This window comes from Neoarius graeffei, chromosome 9 (assembly GCF_027579695.1).
Source record: "Neoarius graeffei isolate fNeoGra1 chromosome 9, fNeoGra1.pri, whole genome shotgun sequence".
Classification (NCBI taxonomy): Eukaryota; Metazoa; Chordata; class Actinopteri; order Siluriformes; family Ariidae; genus Neoarius; species Neoarius graeffei.
The window spans coordinates 49,675,477-49,688,347 of record NC_083577.1 but is presented as its reverse complement, the minus strand read 5'-3'; the positions used below and the strand labels follow the sequence as shown (position 1 = coordinate 49,688,347).

The 12,871-nt window shown below is 42.3% G+C and overlaps 1 protein-coding gene across 3 annotated transcripts in view; it reads left to right on the top strand.

The window, feature by feature from the left end:
- Nucleotides 1-12,521, top strand: part of sema5ba (sema domain, seven thrombospondin repeats (type 1 and type 1-like), transmembrane domain (TM) and short cytoplasmic domain, (semaphorin) 5Ba) — a 249,449-nt gene extending 236,928 nt beyond the window's left edge. For all 3 annotated transcript variants that reach the window (XM_060929724.1, XM_060929722.1, XM_060929723.1), the window contains one exon: nucleotides 9,772-12,521. In XM_060929724.1, coding sequence (XP_060785707.1) covers nucleotides 9,772-9,939 — 168 coding nt within the window. In that variant the 3' untranslated portion in view covers nucleotides 9,940-12,521. The remainder of the gene's footprint in view (nucleotides 1-9,771) is intronic.
- Nucleotides 12,522-12,871: the final 350 nt, after the last annotated feature.

The following is a 12,871-nucleotide window of genomic DNA, read 5'->3' as shown; positions in this document are numbered from 1 at the left end:
ACGATTTGCGTGCACATAGCAACGCCAATACACGGATACGCTCGGCTCCGCAGGCATCCTGCGCTCCAAATCACTCCGCCCTGAACAGCGAGTGCCCTCTGGAGGGTGCGCACTCCGGCCTTGCGCAGCTCACAGAGCACGCGAGTGGAGTGCACGAGCCACGATTCGGGACTGAGCCGCTGTGTGTGTGATCTCAGCGCATATCACTTACTACTTGCAAGTGGAAGGATGGCAAGCCTAAAGACAATCATAACTACACAATGGGCAGTATTTGCATCAGTATTTGCAGTATTTTCATACTTTTATACTCTTTAATGAAAGGTGATACAAGGCGGAAGTCCGCGCCGTTTTTCAGCAGTCGCGTCACATGACCAACGCCAGCGAATCAGGAAGGTGGATGTCACAGTGACGTTGTCCAATGAGACGCCAGCTAGAGCTCAGCACAGCGTATCCGCGTATTCTGAATGTTTACACAGCACCGGACCAGACACGATCTGGATTGAATACGTGGACGCTGGCGGATTCCCGTTTCCCGGCGTTTCCAGGCGGTTTAATGTAAACGGACAGTGCATCCGCGAAGAAAACGAGACAGATACGGTCTAATGTAAACGTAGCCTTTGTCTGGGAAGCTGCGACAGGCCTAGCAAGCCAGCAGTAGATGATGTGTGCTCTCGATAGACGCAGACAGCCTCGTAAACTGGCAACTGACAGGCCAATTGGCCTACAGGGTGTCAGAATAAAAAAAAAAATTAAAAGTGGTCCCTTAATTTTTTTTTCCCCAGCTGTATATAATCTCATGAAGTGACAGATTATCTGATAAAAGTCTTGTAGTGCAGTTAGTGACCTGTTATTTAATTAAGCTTGGTTAAGAGTTCTATAGTAGCATTATCTCTAGCTGCTTTATCCTGTTCTACAGGGTCGCAAGCAAGCTGGAGCCTATCCCAGCTGACTACGGGCGAAAGGCGGGGTACACCCTGGACAAGTCGCCAGGTCATCACAGGGCTGACACATAGACACAGACAACCATTCACACTCACATTCACACCTACGCTCAATTTAGAGTCACCAGTTAACCTAACCTGCATGTCTTTGGACTGTGGGGGAAACCGGAGCACCCGGAGGAAACCCACGCGGACACGGGGAGAACATGCAAACTCCACACAGAAAGGCCCTCGCCGGCCACGGGGCTCAAACCCGGACCTTCTTGCTATGAGGCGATAGCGCTAACCACTACGGCACCGTGCCGCCTATAGTAGCATTAGTTGATTGAAATGCTGCAAAAAAAATGTTTTAATAAATAGTTTAATAGTACACTTAAAAATAATCCAACCAGTTCTTCTTCTTTCGGCTGTTTCCATTACAGGTTGCCACAGCGGACAGTGTCCCTCCTGTCCTCTGTATCTTTTCCTGTAGCACCAACCATCCTCATGTCCTCCTTCACCACATCCATAAATCTCATCTTAGGTCTTCCTTTTTTCCTTCTACCTGGCAACTCCATCCCCAGCATTCTTTTCCCAATATACCCTGGATCTCTCTTCTGTACGTGTCCAAACCGTCTCAATTTCGCCTCTCTCACTTTGTCTCCAAGCTGTCCTACCTGTCCTGTCGCTGTAATATTCTCATTTCTCATCCTGTCCAACTTTGTCACTCCCATTGAAAATCTCAGCATCTTCAACTCTGCTACCTCCAGTTCAGCCTCCTGTCTTTTTGTCAGTGCCACTGTCTCCAAACCATACAACATAGCTGGTCTTTCCACTGTCTTGTACACATTCCCTTTCACCCTTGCTGGCAACCTTCTGTCACAAATCACTCCTGACACTCTCTTCCAGCCATTCCAACCTGCTTGCACTCTCTTCTTCACTTCTCTTTCACACTCGCTATTACTTTGTACCTTTGTACACTTGACCCCAGATGTTTGAACTCATCTGCTTTGACCACCTCTGTTCCTTGTAGCTGTACCATTCCACTGTCCTCACCCTCATTCACACACATCTACTCCATCTTGCTCCTTTCATTCACCTTCTCTCTAGTGCGTACCTCCATGTCTCTAAGGCCAAGTTTACATTAGACCGTATCTGTCTCATTTTCTTCGCGGATGCACTGTCAGTTTACATTAAAACGCCGGGAAACGGGAATCCGCCAGGGTCCACGTATTCAATCCAGATCGTGTCAGCTCCGGTGCTGTGTAAACATTGAGAATACGCGGATACGCTGTGCTGAGCTCTAGCTGGCATCGTCATTGGACAACGTCACTGTGACATCCACCTTCCTGATTCGCTGGCGTTGGTCATGTGACGCGACTGCTGAAAAACGGCGCGGACTTCCGCCTTGTATCACCTTTCATTAAAGAGTATAAAAGTATGAAAATACTGCAAATACTGATGCAAATACTGCCCATTGTGTAGTTATGATTGTCTTTAGGCTTGCCATCCTTCCACTTGCAAGTGGTAAGTGATATGCGCTGGGATCACACACACAGCGGCTCAGTCCCGAATCAATGCTTGTGCACTTCACTCGCGCGCTGTGTGAGCTGCGCAAGGCCAGAGTGCGCACCCTCCAGAGGGCACTCGCTGTTCAGGGCGGAGTGATTTGGAGCGCAGGATGCCTGCGGAGCCGAGCGTATCCGTGTATTGGGGTTGCTGTGTGCACGCAAATCGTGTATTGGTGTTGCTGTGTGCACACTAATCGTTTTAAAAACGTTAATCTGATGATCCGCTGATATGGTCTAATGTAAACATGGGCTAAGTTTTCTTCCAATTGTTCCCTGTTCTCACTCCAGATCACAATATCATCTGCAAACATTATTGTCCATGGGGCCTCTTGCCTGATGTCATCTGTCAACCTGTCCATTACCATTGCAAACAGGAAAGGGCTTAGGGCTGAGCCCTGGTGCAATCCAACAGCCACCTTAAATGCCGCCATCATTCCCACTGCACATCTCACTGCTGGTCACACTGTCCTCATACATATCCTGCACCAGTCTCACATACTTCACCACCACTCCCGATTTCCTCATGCAGTACCACAACTCCTCTCTCAGCACCCTGTCATATGCCTTCTCTAAATCTACAAACACACAGTGCAGCTCCTTCTGGCTTTCTCTATACTTTTCCATCAGCATTCTCAAAGCAAATATTGCATCTGTAGTATTCTTTCCTGGCATGAAACGATATTGCTGCTCACATATCGCCACCTCTCCTCTTAGCCAAGCATTCACTACTCTTTCCCATAACTTCATGTTGTGGCTGGTCATCTTTATGCCTCTGTAGTTACTGCAGCACTGAACATTGCCCTTGTTCTTGAATATTGGTATCAGTATACTACTTCTCCTCTCCTCAGCCATCCTCTCACTTTCCAAGATCCTGTTAAACAATCTCGTCAAAAAGTCAACTGCCATCTCTCCTAAGCATCTCCATGCCTCCACTGGTATATCATCAGGGCCGACTGCCTTACCACTCTTCATTCTCTTCATAGCTCTCCTTACTTCCTCCTTGCTAATCTGCTGTACTTCCTGTTTCACTGTCTCCACCTCTGCCAACCTTCTCTCTTTTTCGTTTTCTTCATTCATCAGCTTTGCAACATACTCCATCCACCTTCTCAACACACACTCTTCGCTTATTAGCACATTTCCATCTGCATCCTTTATCAGCCTAAACTGCTGCACATCCTTCCCACCTTGATCTCGTTGCCTTGCTAATTGGTACAGGTCCTTTTCTCCATCCTTAGTTTCTAACCTTTTCATATAGTTAATCATATGCCTTTGCCTTTGCCACTGCTCTCTTTGCTATCCTTCGCATCTCCTTGTATTCTTTTCTGCTCTCTTGATCTTTTTTTTTTTTTTCCCCTGTTTTGCTTTGCCAACTTCTTCCTCCTTATACTCTCTTGGAATTCCTCATTCCACCACCAAGTCTCCTTGTCTTCCATTCTTTGTCCTGATGTCACTCCCAGCACCTTCCTAGCCGTCTCCCTCACTACTTCTGCCATAGTTCTTTGATCATCTAATACCTCTTCACCCAGTGTCTGTCTCACCATATCCCTAAATTCTGACTTACAATCCTCCTCCTTCAACTTCCACCATCTGATTTTTGGTTTAGCTTTCTTTTTCTTTCTCTTTTTTTTTACCTCTAAGGTCATCCTCCCAACTACCATCTGATGCTGCTTAGCTACACTCTCCCCTGCTATCACTTTGCAGTCTCCAATCTCCTTCAGACATAAAATATAGTCCACCTGAGAACACCTTCCTCCACTCTTATATGTTACTCTATGCTCTTTCTTCTTAAAAGTATTTTTAAGTATTTCTTGTAGCATTCACCACAACTATTTCCATCCTCTTTGCAAAATCCACCACCATCTGCCCTTCCACATTTCTCTGCTTCACTCTGTACCTACCCATCATCTCCTCATCACCCCTGTTCCCTTCTCCAACATGTCCATTTAGATCTGCTCCAATCACCACTCTTTTTCCTTTTTTGGTATACTTTCATCCACTTCATCCAACTCACTCCAAAATTCTTCTTTCTCCTCCATCTCACACCCCAGGGTCATATGCACTGACAATGTTCATCATCACCCCTTCGATTTCCAGCTTCACACTCCTCATTCTGTCACTCACTCTCTTTACCTTCAACACACTCTTAACATACTCTTCATTTAGGATTACCCCTACACCATTTCTCCTCCCATCTACACCATGATAGAAAAGCTTGAAACCACCTCCAATGTTCCTGGCCTTACTTCCCTTCCATTTTGTTTCTTGTACACACAGGATGTCAATCTTTCTCCTCTCCATTATATCACAGTTCTTTTGCTTTACCAGTCATAGTGCCAACACTTAAAGTTCCAACTTTCAATTCCACTCTCCTTCTTTTTCTACTCTCACGTTTCTTCTGAATTCACCTTCCACCTCTCTTTCTTCTCCTTTTCCCACCAGTAGCATAGTTTCCACTGGTACCATGCTGGGAAACAGTTCCAGTGGTGGTCGTTGTTTACGGGCCTTGACTGATCCAGTATAAAAGTCCTCTTCTTTATCATCCATGTAGTTGATTTGGCATGAGTTTTATGCTGGATGCCCTTCCTGATGCAACCTCCCCATTTACAGTGGTGTTTGAAAGTTTGTGAACCCTTTAGAATTTTCTATATTTCTGCATAAACATGACCAAAAACATCATCAGATTTTCACACAAGTCCTAAAAGTAGATAAAGAGAACCCAGTTAAACAAATGAGATAAAAATATTATACTTGGTCATTTATTTATTGAGGAAAATTATTCAATATTACATATCTGTGAGTGGCAAAAGTATGTGAACTTTTTTTTTTTTTTTTTTTTTTCAGTATCTGGTGTGACCCCCTTGTGCAGCAATAACTGCAACTAAATGTTTACGGTAACTGTTGATCAGTCCTGCACACCGGCTTGGAGGAATTTTAGCCCATTCCTCCATACAGAACAGCTTCAACTCTGGGATGTTGGTGGGTTTCCTCACATGAACTGCTCGCTTCAGGTCCTTCCACAACATTTCGATTGGATTAAGGTCAGGACTTTGACTTGGCCATTCCAAAACATGAACTTTATTCTTCTTTAACCATTCTTTGGTAGAACGACTTGTGTGCTTAGGGTCGTTGTCTTGCTGCATGACCCACCTTCTCTTGAGATTCAGTTCATGGACAGATGTCCTGACATTTTCCTTTAGAATTCGCTGGTATAATTCAGAATTCATTGTTCTATCAATGATGGCAAGCCGTCCTGGCCCAGATGCAGCAAAACAGGCCCAAACCATGATACTACCACCACCATGTTTCACAGATGGGATAAGGTTCTTATGCTGGAATGCAGTGTTTTCCTTTCTCCAAACATAATGCTTCTCATTGAAACCAAAAATTCTATTTTGATCTCATCCATCCACAGAACATTTTTCCAATAGCCTTCTGCCTTGTCCACGTGATCTTTAGCAAACTGCAGACGAGCAGCAATGTTCTTTTTGGAGAGCAGTGGATTTCTCCTTGCAACCTTGCCATGCACACCATTGTTGTTCAGTGTTCTCCTGATGGTGGACTCATGAACATTAACATTAGCGAATGTGAGAGAGGCCTTCAGTTGCTTAGAAGTTACCCTGGGGTCCTTTGTGACCTCACCAACTATTACACGCCTTGCTCTTGGAGTGATCTTTGTTGGTCGACCACTCCTGTGGAGAGTAACAATGGTCTTGAATTTCCTCCATTTGTACACAATCTGTCTGACTGTGGATTGGTGGAGTCCAAATTCTTTCGAGATGGTATTGTAACCTTTTCCAGCCTGATGAGCATCAACAACGCTTTTTCTGAGGTCCTCAGAAATCTCCTTTGTTCGTGCCAAGATACACTTCCACAAACATGTGTTGTGAAGATCAGACTTTGATAGATCCCTGTTCTTTAAATAAAACAGGGTGCCCACTCACACCTGATTGTCATCCCATTGATTGAAAACCCCTGACTCTAATTTCACCTTCAAATTAACTGCTAATCCTAGAGGTTCACATACTTTTGCCACTCACGGATATGTAATATTGGATCATTTTCCTCAATAAATAAATGACCAAGTATAATATTTTTGTCTCATTTGTTTAACTGGGTTCTCTTTATCTACTTTTAGGACTTGTGTGAAAATCTGATGATGTTTTAGGTCATATTTATGCAGAAATATAGAAAATTCTAAAGGGTTCACAAACTTTCAAGCACCACTGTATCTGGGCTTGGGACCGGCACTAAGAATGCAATGGCTTGTGCAACCCCAGTGGCTGGATTATAGTTTTTGTCCATATATAGTTAACTTAATATCTTAATAAAACTGGTGAAAAGAAAGTCATATAAAACATTTTGTATTATATTACATTACATTTAGTATTAGTCATATAATACATAATCCAACCAATTGATTAATAAAAAAAATTAATAGATGAAGTCATTATCAAAGCGATCATTAATTGCTACTATATGTACAAATTTTAAGAGACCTGGAAAAAGTTGTGTAAAGCAGTGTAAAAGCTACAAAATGTATTGTATGACTTTCTTCTCACCAGTTTTATTAAGATATTAAGTTAACTATATATGGACAAAATCTGGGATTAATAAAGTGCCATGGCTGTATTCTGTTCGAGACATTGCCAGTAGTGCATTGTTCAGACTGCATATGCTTTTAAAGATCAATAAATGGCTTATAAATCAGCTATTGTGAACTGTCCTTTTAGTTGATGTGCACTTGATTTTAATACTATTTGCATTTAGTACACGGATCACAGCTGGATGATTTTATTTTTCATGCATATGGAGATTTTTATACAAAGAAACTGTAAATAAGCTTAACATCCACATTTCAGATTAGTCTACAAATGTCTTTATAAACCAGGCCTCAGGTCATTATACAGAAGTTGTGCTGCAATTGGTCTTCAGAACAGTATTCAAATGATTGAAAATCTGTATGTATATTTCCTATTGAAAATATGGAAATTCTATTATACATGTCTCAAACAAGGGCGGTACGGTGGTGTAGTGGTTAGCGCTGTCGCCTCACAGCAAGAAGGTCCTGGGTTCGAGCCCCGTGGCCGGCGAGGGCCTTTCTGTGTGGAGTTTGCATGTTCTCCCCGTGTCCGCGTGGGTTTCCTCCGGGTGCTCCGGTTTCCCCCACAGTCCAAAGACATGCAGGTTAGGTTAACTGGTGACTCTAAATTGACCGTAGGTGTGAATGTGAGTGTGAATGGTTGTCTGTGTCTATGTGTCAGCCCTGTGATGACCTGGCGACTTGTCCAGGGTGTACCCCGCCTTTCGCCCGTAGTCAGCTGGGATAGGCTCCAGCGTGCCTGCGACCCTGTAGGACAGGATAAAGCGGCTAGAGATGATGAGATGAGATGAGATGAGATGTCTCAAACAGTTGTTAGTAGGAAGGTGATTCTTTCCCCAAGATGTTCAGATCCACTGTTGGACAGTCGGTGTGTAGATAGTGTGGGCTGGGGGGGGACAAAGGCCTTATTTTATTCCATTGTGTGAAGGTCTAAGTTTAGTATTCGTTATACCCAATGGCCTTGCGATCATAAATGTCAGTTTTATGAAGCTGCTCAAGCTCCGGGATGTTTAAATTGACCAGTATGGTCATTTTAGCCTGTCGTATTGTATTTTTTCACCAATAATCAAGCTACAAATTTTCTCCTGTGAGTGGGGTTCCAACCATTTTGTACCTTCCCATGGCAGCTTTTCTCTGTGAAAGGAGATATGAGGAAGAAATATGCGGTCATTCTGGACATCGTTTCTCGGTACATTATAATGGCTTGCACATCCTGTGGACGGCACCCCTGCATTGTCCACCCAATTATTAGACCAGTTTGACAGTCTGCTATCTCTGATCTTTTTTTTTCTAAACATTTATTTTATTACACACATTGGCTGCATATAAAATACATATTGCTTTAACTGATAATGTACCGCATGATCTCATTTAATGAATGAATTGTTTTATAATTGAAACAACAAAAATTCTCATTTTGACAACCACATGGAGAGTGGGCTTGGTTAGAAACATTCAGAAACAGCATCAAACTTTGATGAATAATATTTTTGTTGGATTGGGACCATCATCTGTTAGTGTGGAAAGTGCATCTCTAGAAGTGTGATTGCAGAGAGATTAGAGTCTTTTTCTGTCTGCCTCAGGCTCCTTGTTTAGCCCTTTCTCCCAGCTCCTGGCACATGCTCTGTCTTTGTTAATGGGCTCCATTAGACTGTTTAAGCAGCAGCAGGCCAGTGCACTCCCACAGCTGGTTGTGACTGATTGTTGAGCCCATCCAATTAGCCAGACTCGGCTTGCTCTCCCCCACCTCCTGTCCTTGCTTTGACACCTGCGTACTCTTTTTGCCACGACTTCCATCGATCTGCTCTGTACCTGCTGCTCACTCTAAGCTCATTATGAGCCTTCAAGGCATGGATGCGAGTAAGGTAATCTTAGCTGCCCTGAACATTTTAGACGTGTGCTTCTAGATGTATCTGTATGCAGAAAGGAGAATCAAAGGTGCCTCTTAATGGCTCTTAATGATAGGTGTGATGATCAACATCCGGCGAGAGACATGCAATAATTAGAATGAAGAATCAGAGACTAAGTCAGGTGAGACAAAACCACAGCTGTTTATCATAAGAGGTGCAGATGTTACTCCTGTCATATCGGCAATAAATCCAGCGTTCTTCTTGCTGTCACCAGTGACACTGGGGAAAAGTGCTCGTTTGTGTATATGGTTATAATCGGGGATGGTAAAGTACACGCCACCGAGGTCCTACACTCTGACAAACTCTTCTGTTTATTGTATTTTACATTATATGATGGCAGTTGTTGTTCAGAAGCTCGCAGGCAGCCTGGGAGGTCGAGTCATTACAATCACTGCTGAGCATTGCACACTTTTTCTCCCCCAATTACTGAGATGCTGTTGCTTCAGAGCTGTTGACACAAATTACATTTCTCAAGAGCAGCCCAGAACACTCATATTCTGCTTTCATCCATGACCTGCTAGTCTATTGCTTTTGAATTATTCAGATCCTCAGCTGGGAACATCATTCTGAGGGGCTGCTGATATTTATAGTGCTAGCTGGATTAGGCACATTGTGCTTACACTCATGACCCTGAACTGTCTTCTGCTCCCAGGCATTAGAGGTTATGTAGACTGTCAGTACTGAAATCTGGCTCACTTATCAGCATAAAGTTTTGATCTTTCACACTGTGTCCTTTATTCTAACTGACCGTTTTTGTGTATCCACTATAGACACTCAACAAGAACAACCTACTGCCAGATGAAAGAACCAACTTCTTTCCTTCACAAATCCAGCAGACGAACGTCTACACCACCACTTATTACCCCACACCGCTGGGAAAATATGACTATCGGCCTGACTCCTCCCCCTCCCCCTGCAGAACCTACAACCCCAGCTGAGACATGTGTCCCACCCTTTAGCTACATCGCCATGGTGATGGGGAATACTGACAGTCTGGAGCTTTTTCATAAACTCTTACCATGTGCTCCACCCATGCATTCTCTGCACCTGATGAGTGTAGGTGCACTTCTGGATTATTCCACATGACTCCTTACGCTCCCACCATGGAGGATACGAGCATGTCATATAAATCACAGCTAATGGTGTTTCAGATGATATTCCTTCCTTGGGAATGTGTACAATTGTGTAGTTACACTGATGTCAATTATTTAAATCTCGATCTCTGTGAAACTCGAGATAACTTTAATCTTTAACTGGTTTTCTGGGTAAATGAAAGAGGACCTCTATTTAAGCTGACTCCATGCTCTCCGATCTGGAAAACCTATTATATGAATTCCAAAATGGGCTGGTTCAAGACTCCACACTGACAAATATCGCACCAAGGAAAGGAACAAAACGAAATATGGTAAAAGAAAGGAATGAACAAAACCTAGCAAGTCTGTGTAACAAGGTCCAAGAACCCACTGTAGGCTTTGGGTATACAGTTCTCACCAACCTACAACTGAAGAAGCAATGCACAGTCAACATGCATGCAGTGCTGATATTATTATATGGACTGAACACTGAACCTATTCAGTCAGGAAATCGGTGACAAAATCTGCAACCCAGCAATGAGAAAATGCAGAGGACGGAGTCCAATGTGTCGCTGTTCAGTAGAGTTTGGAGAAGAAGCAATAGGACTGTAACTGGTTCCGCTAGGCTTTAAAGACCACGATGACCCTCCAGTCTCCACCATGTTGGACCTTGGATCTCACATGAACACATACTTCTGACATCTGAATACTTGGTTTGCCTTGATGGTTGTATTAAATACGACAAGCTTGGACAATATATATATATTTTTTTTAAATATGGAACATTATAGAAAAAAATGATAGCTTGGCACTTTTTAAAATATTATCTTAAAGAGGGAATTATTTGACAGTTGTTTGGAAATGAACTAGGATAGATGGACATTAGGGTTTATTTAAAGAATTCACACTGATGGGATGTACTGATTTTGTTCATTTTCTTATATTTAGATGTATTATTTTGTACTCATTAGAGAATTAACCATCATTATCATTATTTTTTAAATATGGCATTAATTTATACAGCATTGATTGTACTATCAAAAAATTCATAATTTTTTTTTTTGCTTCAAGCTCTTACAGTAGTGATTCAAATATTTCATTTAATCACATCTAGCACATTTTCACCGTAATTTAACATTATAATTCTGCACACATACAGTAAGCATTTGTATGCGTCTTAAAAGGAATGACCAAGCTCAGATTTGTAGTGTTGAAGGAGAAAATGAAGCAGGAATGCACATTCTTTAATTTGTATTATCTCATTCCTTATATCCAGTGTCTGATGCACTCTTGAGTTCTACATGAACAAACGACAATAAAACGGGAAAAGAACATGGTGAAGCTTGTTGGGGTCCGGTATCATTTAAAGTAAGCTCGGTTTGTTAGGGGCATTTAAGAACAAAGCTATTTTTATTATGCTCTTCAAAGGAATGCTGTCAGTGGTGACCTTTATTTAAGCTAAGCACGAGTGCTCGACTTGTACATAGGTAATGCCCCACTAAGACACACAAGTTAGTGTAATGTACATGTATATTGTAAAGCTAACACTTTTTTTTTACAAGCCTTATAGTTGTAAGATAGTATGTGCAGCAGCTGTGTATATACCAACTATAGGCACGGTGTGGGGATGGAGCTTGTTAATGAGTCTTGCGCTCCTGCCCTGTGGCAGTCAACCAGATCTCCAATTTTTAGTAAAATCCAATTTGAAACTTCATTCACATCCATTACATGGCCATGCTGTTTAATTCAGGCACTAACCTACTAGCTTGGTAAAACCATTTCTGGAGTTTCCAACATGATTGCGCAGTCATTTTAATTTTACAACTTTAAACTTGCTTCCAACTGTGGCAGTGTATCCAATCCAACTGCAGAGTATCTCATTTACAAGACTGCGATGCGGTTATTCTCCTATACTGATGTCATGAGTCATATTTTCAAAATGCCTCTATAAAAATCAAGTGTTAATTTGCAGCTGTATACCGTAACAAGGCCTGGAGTGTGCTGTGATTTCAATTTACCACCTACACTATGAGGCTCAATAGTGTATCACGTTCACTAAGACATCATGCGTACATTTCTGTTTAACAAGAACAAATTACTATCTCGATAAAATGTATTATATTATAATGTAATAAAATATATTTTGTATATAGGAATCTGACACCCATTACAATGAAATTCTAAATATGCCTGAACCTCATAGTTGTTCAATGTGCCTAAACATGTGGTCTTATTACTCCAACACTGACATCTGGTTTTTAACAGGCAAGGAGTTGACGAAATAAGACGCTCCATCCCCACAAGATTTGGTGCCCTTCTATGCAACTGACCCATTGGTACTGTTAGATATGTGATGTAGACTGTAATCACTGCCTTTTAGACACTGTGAATTTTTGGTACTCTATATTTTTGTATATTGTACATTGTAAATGATAATAAACCATGATGATGACTCAGACTAACTGCAACTAATTCATCCTTTTCAGCTCATTCCTAAACATTACCAAGCTAGGCCATTCCCTTCTCTTTCCAACTGTGAAAAGAAAGTGCCGTCATAGTGGCACAGGATTTTTTTTTTTTTTTAATGTAGCCAGTGTCAGTCTGGGTATCGCAGTCCCATTTGTTTGTGCTGGGATTTGCTTGGTTGGTGGGGTTGAAGGATATCAGATTTTACTGCTGACAAAATTTGCAGACCTGCCACATTCCTCAAGTGACAAAGGAGCCCTCTAAAGGAATAAATGGCTGCCAGGATTTGCATCCATCTGTAGTTGGTAGACGTCATCCTTAAGACCTTCCG